This window comes from Egretta garzetta, unplaced genomic scaffold (assembly GCF_000687185.1).
Source record: "Egretta garzetta isolate BGI_Z169 unplaced genomic scaffold, ASM68718v1 scaffold365, whole genome shotgun sequence".
NCBI lineage: Eukaryota > Metazoa > Chordata > Aves > Pelecaniformes > Ardeidae > Egretta > Egretta garzetta.
The window spans coordinates 34,749-45,166 of record NW_009259602.1 but is presented as its reverse complement, the minus strand read 5'-3'; the positions used below and the strand labels follow the sequence as shown (position 1 = coordinate 45,166).

The 10,418-nt window shown below is 44.6% G+C and overlaps 1 protein-coding gene across 2 annotated transcripts; it reads right to left on the bottom strand.

Moving 5' to 3' along the window:
- Positions 1 to 770: 770 nt before the first annotated feature.
- On the bottom strand, positions 771 to 8,372 carry DRD2 (dopamine receptor D2). 2 transcript variants are annotated; one of them, XM_009638401.2, is made up of 7 exons: positions 8,091 to 8,372; positions 5,010 to 5,119; positions 4,360 to 4,496; positions 3,486 to 3,676; positions 2,523 to 2,609; positions 1,538 to 1,877; positions 771 to 964 (listed from the first exon to the last, which is right to left on the bottom strand). In XM_009638401.2, the coding sequence occupies exons 1-7, from the start codon at positions 8,370 to 8,372 to the stop codon at positions 771 to 773; spliced, it is 1,341 nt and encodes a 446-aa protein (XP_009636696.1). The 2 variants fall into 2 exon arrangements, with proteins under 2 accessions (XP_009636696.1, XP_009636697.1); XM_009638402.1 differs by lacking the exon at positions 2,523 to 2,609.
- Positions 8,373 to 10,418: the final 2,046 nt, after the last annotated feature.

Sequence of the window (10,418 nt, the reverse complement as noted above, 5' to 3'; positions counted from 1 at the left end):
CAAGGTATCACTTCTTTAGTTTCTCTCCATCTATTTTTTGGCTTGGTCTTCTGTTCGATTCATCCTATTTATTTGTATTTACACTGATGTAGCGGTCCCACATGAGACTCATGCTCCCCTTCTTCCTTCTGCCTGTTGCTTGTAGGCCCACATTGTTGCAGGGATTGGATTTGTAGGTGGCAGAACCTTCTTAGCCCACTTGGGGGCCTCTTAAAATTTTTTCTCAAGGCTTCAGCAGTTTAATACTGGATAAGTCAGCTCAAGGTGAAGGCAAAGCTATTGCATGGAGTTTCCGCAAGCTCTGTCTGGCTCCTATTGCAAAGTGGAAAAGATGGTCTTGTCTTTGGTGAGAATTGTATCAATGGCGTAACACGCAAGCCAGTAGCGGCAGTGACCTATCGCTACCTTCACATGGCTCTGCGACTGTCTGTGTTTAATGCACTCAAGGTTAGATGGCCACAGGCAAGAATCAAGTGAGTGTGTCTTGATCTTTGCTTCTGCTTTAAACACAGTGTGAGGGTAGCTCTGAAAAGTGCCCCTGGGATTGGTGTCCCAAAGTCCAAAGGTCACCTTAAGGGATGAGAGAACCTCCCACGTGAAGGTGCTCGTTACATCCACGCCAAGATGCGCGTGGGCATGGCACTGTTGTAACACTGTAGGCCTCATGCCCAATACAAGAGCTCGAGACATCCCCGTGGCTGCCTGTTTCTGTGCGTGAATGGCATTGGGGTTTTTTCTCATTCTTAAAAATGTGGTTGCTGTTTTTACTTTTAACAGTGGAGGATCTTCATGAAAGCCTTGCGAAATTCGATGTTGAAGGTGGTGTAAATAATTGGGTTGACAGCACTGTTGACATATCCAAGCCACGTAAAGGCACTGTACATTGCTGGGGGGATGTTGCAATCGCAGTGCATGTTCAGGATGTGAGTGATGAAGAATGGGAGCCAGCAGATGATGAAAACACCTGGGGGAAAAGGAAAGAGACAGAGTTTGATTGCTGAAAGCTGGAGAAATTTTGAGACTATGAGAACAGAAAGGTTCTTTTGGGTATAAAGGAAAAATGTTTCCCTGAGGAACAAGCCTTCTGTTTGTCTGTAAAGTCTCATAGTCTATATTCTGAGTATCCAGGTACTAAAGAATTTATTTGCTGATGTAATTAGACAAGTTACATCAAAAAAAATCTGGCCTTTGGAGGTGCCAGTTCCATGCTGAGCTGTGCTGCCTTTTGTGTTCTAGAAAGCACATGAGCTAGCTCCCTTGCCCCTGCACCCAGCTGTCTTTTGGCAGTTCAAACACCCCACAGGTGGACAGCTTTCTGAGCCTTTTGTACAGCACTATGAACCGTTCCTAGCTGGGAAGGAGGTAGCCTTCCTATTGGCAGCCTCTTGCCTACATACCCTCTAATGTCTCCAGTGAAATGATTTCTGTGGAGGCCTGGAAAAAGTGTCTATGCTGGACATTCAGGCTGGCTACCCTAATCCCGGGTAGCTATTGGTTTTCTGGAGAAACTCAAGAGGAAGCCAATGCGCACTCTCACCGAGTACAATGGCTAGCATCTGGGTGGCTTTCTTTTCCTTCTGTTGTGACAATTTCCTCCTGCTCACAGTCTTGAGAGAGGTCCTCGTCTTGCCATTGGGCATCGACTGGATCTCAAAGACCTTGGCTGTGTGGGATGTTTCTTTGGCATGTCCGTTCTTCTCTACTTTCCCAGGACTGTCCAAGGGTGCCTGCAGGGTTGAGTTGGTGCCCTGATTAGAAACAACTGGCACAACCAGCTGATGGTTACTTGGTGCCGCTGGTTTGATGGTGGTTTTCTCAGGGGGACTGGTACTGGACACCATCTCCATTTCCATCTCTTCTATGTGACTCTCCGCCTCCTGGACAAGAATCAAATGTCCACAACATAAAGACAAATAAATATACAGAGAGGAGCAATGAACATTCCTTACAGAGTGAAGCTGGATGATGTTGAAGAACAATCAATCCCTCTTCTCCCTCCCTACATTTTTGGTAGATGATTGGAGAAAGGGCTGTAAAGTGTTTACAGGTAAGAATACCTTTGGGTAGATGGGATCGACAGAACTGCAGTGAATGACTCTCCTTTATTGCACTAAGAAAGGGGAGGGACGCTGTCTCCGCTCCCCATATTTTTTATTTAGGTTTTCAGACTATAAATAAACAAAACCGAAATCAACAAGCAAACCTCAACAAAGCCAATGCAGTCCAAGACTTAAAACAAATAACAGAGAGGAGAAGAAAATCAAAGACACAAAATGTTAAAATGTCATGGCTTTTATAGCTGATCTTTAGGTGAGCTTAGTCTGGCTTTTTGAGCTCTGTGATCTTAAACCCCCTGCTTCACTCTAAGGAATGGGAAGAATATTTAAATTTTGAGATTGAATGGCAACCTTTGTTCTTAGTTTATTCTTCTCCCACCCTACATAAATTCATTTTGTGTCCTGAGAGGAGAAAAGGGGAAAGCTAAAGGCTCTGAAAAGCTACCACTTCTCTTTAACACTCACCACTTTGCGCTTATTAACTTGGAAACTCCCATTGGACTTCACAATAACTGTGCAGAGCTTGACGTCTTCTGGATGAGTGCATTTGTCCTAAGGGGCAAGCACCAGCTCAGAGGTTACACAAGCAGATAGTAATTGGGAAGGGAAGCCGGTAAGGGAGGCACGTGGAAATACAAACACAGGGCATGAAGCAGAAATTAATCAGTGTGACTAAGGTGCTAAGAATGATGGAAACTACTCTGAAGAAGCAGTAATGGAGGCAAGTATCCCCTGTGCTTTTGACCAAAGGAAGGAAACCACAAAGATCTGCTTATGCTTCAGTCTATCCCTGTCTCGCTGCCTCCTTTGCTTGATGTGACACTGGCCTCTGAGGCAATGCAGTTTGGAGGTAGTGCCTCTGGGACTTTACATTCCTACTGGTTGTTTTGCATGTGCTGCCAGAGTAGCGTTTTGACAAGCGGTCTCACACTTAACACGCTCAGCTGGACTGCATTTATATACATATCTCATGCTTTGAGAGGCTGTTTTCACTGCAGAGGTATCATTACCAGCGGTGTAGTTTGCACCCCAGCCACGCAAACAATTCCCATGGAACTTCTTTGTCACAACAGCAGGACTGACTCAGAAAATAATATAGCCTGTAGTCTCGGGTACCCCAGCCCAAACTCAGCAGAGCCAAAGGAAATGCAGTCTGGTTAATGAAGCAGCTTCTAATGCAGATCTGCTGCTGACGCATCCCCTGAGATCCAGGGAAGCCCGTGAAGCACCAGCCAGTGACCTGATAATCCAGAACGTGCAACTGGGACTCCAGAATGGCACAGGACATGGCATTCACCTTTGTGGTCCACAGTTTCACCTCGTCCAGCCAGTGTCACTTGGGGAAAGGAGGAAGTGCTTTGGGGGATGAAGTGGAGAAGGAAGGGGAAAGGATAGAGGCTGCTGAGAGCAGGGCAGAGGTCTGGTTACCTTTAGCGGGGCTTGCGTGTCTGAGTCCAGGCCGTGGCTACTGCGCTTGGTGTTGACACGCTTCCTGCGCTTCCGGAGCACTATGTAAATCTGCACATACACCAGCAGGGTGACAATGAAGGGAACGTAGAAGGAGACGATAGAGGAATACACAACAAAGGCAGGGTTGGCAATGATGCATTCATTCTCATCTGGAAGACAAAAAGTTTCAGGCTTGTCGTCCCTGCTGCTAGGAGCTAGCACCGGCTTCCCCTTCTCTCTCCCTCATTCAGAAGGCACAGAGATACCCAGAGAGTGAGGGGCTCAGGTTCTAGGGGGGACCACCATGTCAGCTGGAAGTGGTACCAGAACAGCAAACTCCCCTTGGGTCATAGGGAGACACATACAGACCCAAAGTCCCTAGCTATTGCTTGCTGTATAACTAAAAGCTTGCTGATCCCATGCTGTATACAATCCAGTCTTCCTACAAAACTGATAGCTGAACAGCCAGGTCTTTTCTCTCCTGTCTCAGTGAAGCTATTTGTCCCATGACTTTCCTTTTTGCATGTTTTAATGTAAGAGGGATTTTGATTTTGTAGTGGACAAATGTTAATGTAACATTGATGAGTGTTGTGTAAACTTCTACATAACCTCTGTCCTGATGTGTCTAAAACACTGGTCTGGAACAGCAAGAGATGAAACAGGTCCAGAAGCAGCTGACAGAAACAGTGTGGGATGACACCAGGCGAGGACACCTGAAACAGGGATGGATACATCCCAATAATCCTAAAACCCGCTCCCCATGTTTATTCCTGAATTGTAACAAAAGACTATCTGGGGACCCAGTAAAGCCAGGAAAATGCCAATAGCCAGCCACAGGTGGCATAACACTCACCTGTATTGTTGAGGCCAAAGAGGAGTGGGCAGGAGATAGCAAATGAAAGCACCCAGACCACAGCAATCATGACCGTGACCCTGCGCTTCGAGCTGTAGCGGGTATTATACAGCATGGGCATTGCTACTGCTGTGTACCTGCAGCGTGAAGATACAAACCCAGTCTATTGTTACTCTGCCAGTGCTGACAAACTCTGTGGGAAATTACATCTAGTTCCTGTGTCTGAAAGCCTAGTCGAACAAGAGAATATAGGGCAAGTCAGGTTTTGGTAGTCTCCAAGATGGCTGCATTCTGTGTTTTGGAAGGCATGAGCCTGGGGTCGACTTAGCATAGCATTTTCTTCCACTCTCTCTGAGCTACTGCCTTCCCACTGATGTCTGCTCCATCATTCAAGCAGAAGGACTGAACTAATAGGGACATACACAAACAATGTCATTTACATTCTCAAGACCAGTGTTTCTATGGCTGGTTCTGACAGAATCCCTGCTCAGACCTCATTTAGGTCCTCTAAACTGCTCTTCAGAATACATCAACAACACTAGCTCTCATCATTTTCAAGTCTCTGAGTCACAGGTAAAATTAGACCATATAAAGATGGCCGTGACTTGCTACCATGGATTTGACAGAACTTGCTGCCACGCAGCCCTCACCTGTCAATGCTGATGGCACAGAGGTTGAGGATACTGGCAGTACACATCATAACATCAAGGGTTACAAAGATATCACAGTGGATCCGACTAAACCTCCACTCACCAACCACCTGCAAAGAGAGAGAATAAGGTCAGTAAAAGAATTCACTGAGGTTATGCTATTGAGAGGGTCTGAAGGGAGAATTTTACACAAATATATAGATGCTTGCTGGTAGCTGGAGTTCTGCTGGTTCAAGAGGGATCAAAATTTTGTCTGCAGAAGTTCCAGCTGGAATCAGGTCACATGCAATCCGTCACATGCTGTGTCAAGTAGGATTGTTTGCTATTGAGTGCCTTCGAGGACTTTGTCCTGCCTGGTCTAAAGGTCCCAGATGATGGCAGGGCCACAAGAGAAGTACTCTGCTCCTTCTAAACCATTCTTTAGAGCATTCCCCTGAGGGCTGGTGTGATTTTGCCCCTCCTAATTCCATCCTGTTACTCTGTATTGAGTTGGGCAGCCCGAACAGCAGACACAAACCTGGGCTCCTATTCCAACGACATAAGGGAGTGCAAGTCTCCTCAAAATCAGAGTGAACAATGCAGGAGCTTAACCAGGTCTCTGAAGCATCACAAAGAAGTATTAGGAAGGAAAAACATTAATTTTATATCCCAAGCACCTCTAATTGAACTTTACAGCCTTTTATTAGACACTTTTTTGCAATTATACCCAGCAAAGATCAGCAGTAGAGAAGCAGGAGCTTTCTTTCTTTTCTTAGTTTAAAAAATCAGAGTGAAATTCCTCGCGGGGTTTTTTTTTTGGAACGAAGTGAACGAGATTAATTTAATTCAGAGTGAAAATTCCGTGACGCACTACATGTTGTGATAAAGACAAAGAACTAATGATAAGACTTCCAGTTACCAGTAGCCTTTTTCTCTTCACTTATCTTGCTATTGAAACTGAACTTTGCCAATTAAGTTTAATAGCAATTATTAGGACTGCTGTATTTGACATGTGATGAAAAAAGTATATTTCCCTCTAATATAAATAGAGTCCTACTGCATTTGAAAATAGAATGAATAAGATATCTATTCTTCAGTTATTTCTGCTCTGATATACATAACCATAGGCAGCATAAAGAAGGAAGAAAGAATGACTGCATTGAAATCTGAGTGACAGCTGAATACTCAGTGATTAAAAAAGCACTTAAGAGACAGTTACATCAGTAACATCAGTAACTTTGATGAGAATTTGCCTAAAGGCAAAGGTTTCCAGCCAGGTATAAGCCTCTGCAAAATCAGGTTCCTGAACACATAGTTCTGAGTTTATGGGAGATGCTGTAAACTGCAGCAGTTCTTTGTCTTAGGGCTTTCATTTATGTAGGAGAAACCTGAGAAGTTTGGAGGTAGATTTGTTTGCATTGGGGCTGATTTTTGAAATTATTTCCTTTTGATGTTAGTTTTTGTCCACGCTTGTGACAGAAAGCCTAAAATCTATTTACAGAATGAAGGGTTCTAGTCAGTTTTGATTTCAGACTGCTGACCCAGAGAGAGACCACAGTGTGCCTCACTCACATCAATCCATTGGCTCCTTCTCTGTCAGCAAGTATTCATCATGGGTTTTGTTACTGCAAGCTAGCAGTAGGTTTAGCAGTGTGTGGATAGCAGAACAGGCAAAAGTAAATAAATAAATTTTAAAAAGTATTGCTGAGATGTAGAGTCCCGATTGTCCTACTTGCTAAGACTAAGGAAGCTGAGGTTCCTGGCCAACTCCTTGCACACGAGCCCAGGAAGGGGAAAGCATCTTACATCGTTTGTGCTTTATTCTTCCATGTTGAAATAAGATGTGTCTGAGAGACTCTTATAGTTTGGCCTAAGAGAGCAAGAGCTTCTCACAACATAAAGCCACTGCTTAAAATGAGTTGTCGCAAAAGAGAAGTATAATAGAAGAGCATAACTAGTCCCAGAGGCATTGACTACTACCACAGCCAGCCTGTGGTCACGTTAATAAGCTTGAGCAGATGCATGACGCTTTACATTTTTGAAGTGCCATGAAAACAATAATTAACTAGAGTGATAATTAGTATTGTGGTTTCTCAACAGCCTATGTCATGTCAGTGTGTTTGGTTTGCTTTGCATTAATACTTAATAGGCTAATTGATTATGGCTTCTTCCCCTGCTCTCCTCTCTGTTTTATCGTTTCATAAACAACTGCCTGAAATGAATTAATTAATTAATTGCAACGTCAATATAGTTTCAGTCTCATGCTTTCTCACCACTGCTCATTCTCGCTTCATTGTGATTGCCACCAGCATGCCAGCTCTCAGTGACTGAAGAACATGGCCATCCCAGCGAAGGGGGGCCAAGGGAGAGGGGCTGTGGATCTTCTCTTATTCTTTCCTCTAGAGATGCATTTCATTCTTTCAGGCTATTTACTGGTGTGAGAGTCATTTGCCATCAAGTAAACAGGTGGCAGTCTTGGGAGTATTTGACTTTGACAAACCACAGCGCCACTCAAATATGGCTCTGTATGCAGAAGCATAGAGCTCTTTTGTACTAAAGTGATGTGCTAGCGGCAGCAATGTGAAAAGTAACTCAGCTGTGATTCTATTTCTCTCATATATTGTGACATAAAAGCTCTGGATTTACATCCTACTTCTACAATTGCCTGCTCTTCTTACTACCGTAGTCCTTCAGAGATAGGGTTTTGATTACTATTTGATGCAGTTTATTAGTGTGACACCCATGATATTGTTGCAGATTCATCCTTTTGCTTGGGAATGAACAGTTCATCTGTGTAGTTCTGAAGACAAAATTGGGGTCCTTTCACTCTTGACCCTTCTATTAAAAGGTGAAATTTTCAATGCAATTAGATTGTAATTTAGCCCTCTGAACAACAGTGTATTTTCAAGTCAGCCTATCACCTGCTCTCCTGTCCGTTTCCTGGAAAAAAAACCTGATCAACTGTTAGGAAATTAAAAGCACTTTTGTTTTGGGAAATTCAGGAGGTCTTGAAACAGCTGATGTCTGGGCTGCTAAAATTTCCCTCTGTCTACCCATTCACCAGAAACATTCAGTACTGCAAAAGAAAACTGGGTCACCTACCTCCAGATAGACCACCCAAGGCATGACCAGTGTTGCTACCAAGAGATCTGCCACTGCCAAACTCACGATCAGGTAATTAGTGGTAGTCTGAAGGGCTTTTTCCCTGGACACAGCCATACACACCAGCACATTGCCAAAAACAATGACAAAGATGAGGAGGGTGAGCAGCATGGCATAGTAGTTATACTGAGGCTTCTGGTCTGCACTGGACTCGTTGAGTGGCTTGCTCCAGTTCCTGTCACCGATGTCACCGTTGTACCAAGAGAAGTTTAGGGGATCCATGGAGGTAAAAGTGCCAGGTTCCAGCTCCACCCTGACACAAAGATGTTGAAAAAACAGTCAAAGGCCAACATGTAAAGCAAAAATAAAACAATTACAGATGTGCTAACGCACTCCTGGGATTCTCTGGAGCCTGTTCCCCCTACCCTGAATTCCTGTGTGCAAACGATTGAGCGACCGGAAATGCAATGAAGACCCGGATGGGAGGCTGAACTGATGATCTGATACTTAGGCAGGGATTCAAGAAGTTAATTTCTATGTCCAGTTCATCCCCCGGATTTCTGTGGCCAGGGTTATTAGTCACTCTGTGTTACAGCCGATTCAGGCAGACTGCCTGGGAGCTTGGACATTCACTAACTGCTCCGTGTTAGGTGTGCACAGTTCAGGGCAGAAGTGGCATGACCCACTTTGTTTATTTTTCATGTGCTTCATGGGGCTTTGGGCTGTGTTCTTTTTTTTTTTTTCCTTTTTCTTTGCTTTTCCTTATTTTTTCCTCCAGCAGGGAAATAAATAAATAAATAAACCTAGAACCAAATTGTAATGATAATGAAACTTGACAGCAGCAGTTTTGAAGTCAGGGTTGGACTGTGCCTGCCTTCTGCCATTCCCCCAGTGAAGCTTCAGTGCAAAGGGGAAAATGGTGGGGGCATGACTGGGTGCCATCCCATAGTGCAGCTCCTGGCACCGGGAAGACAAGTCTCCTTGGAAATCTGTGGCATCACAGCAAACCATCATTTCTTCCCTGGCCAATGTCAACTGCAAGTGTCTCTTATATTTAGGGGGTTGTGTTTTTTTTATGCAGGCATTGCAAAGACAACTACAAATGTTTTATAGTCTTTTGGATGACTTCTGTCTTCCAGGGCTGCCTCTGTGCTCTGCTTCCTTAGCTGGGCCATTTTTGGCACATAGTTAGGGGGCTGTCATCAAGAGGCCTTCCCTTGGTTTCCACTGGCTATGGATTGGGTCCCAGGCTTACAGGCGTTTTTTATGGATGAAGGGGAAGAAGAATGAAAATGAATAGAACAGAAAAGAAGAAACAATATTCTAAAGAAGTGTTGCTGTCTGGATAAAGAGGTTTGTGAGTTATTAGCTGCAAATGCAGTCAGCAAAAAGCTATCCTCTGCCGAGGAAGATGTATACACAATGCTAAAGTGTGGGATGTGGTGCGTGGAGGGAAGGTCATGGTTTCTGCTCTGATGATACACTGCAGTAGAACTGATATCTCTTAGGCCATATTTCTTTATGGTGCAGGCTAGTGAAGGTGCATGAATGTCCATGAGGTTATATGGATTTTATGCCAGCAGGTGATGCAAAGCAGTGATATCAGGACTTTGCATGCCCCTAGATCATTGGCATCCAACTGCACATATGTCCACATTGTGAAAAACTGGCTAAAAGTTAGGCTACATCATGCAGACAGAGCTTGGCAGCAAGTGTCTGTGGTGGGGTCTTTGGTTGCCACCATATGAGAAAGAAATTCCATGTTTGCAGTGAGACTGCAGTATATTTGGCCACTGCCTCTGGCATACTGGAAAGACTTTTTCCTGGCTGTGTGGTGAGGCTCTTTTGGCTCTCATTTAGGTGGGCTCATTTAAGATCTCCCAGGGGACGATCTGTGCAGTGGGTGTCCATGATGGTTGGCACCATCTTATGGGTATTTCCACACCACACCTGGATCCGGCTGGAGTCGCTACACACTTAGAAAAAGGGATTTCCACATGATGGGCGTTTGCTGAAGCAGTATGGGCTGCAACATGAGTATTGCCTCAGTCTGCAAATCATCCCTGTCCTCTACATAACTGAGCAGGTAGTGCAGGCAGAACTGGACATGCTCAGATCTCACTGGTGTGCACCTGGGTCTGCCTTTCAGAGAGCCACAAAGGCCATGAAGAGAGGAGCACTGACTTGAATTTCACTGTATGCGCTAATAAGTTCCTTGAGCTCACCAGGTTCGTTAGTGCCAGATGCTCCAAGGACAAGCAAGTGGAGCAGTCTGATCATAATAACACGGCTCTGGTGTGCAGCAGAGGCAGACAAATGCTAACATCA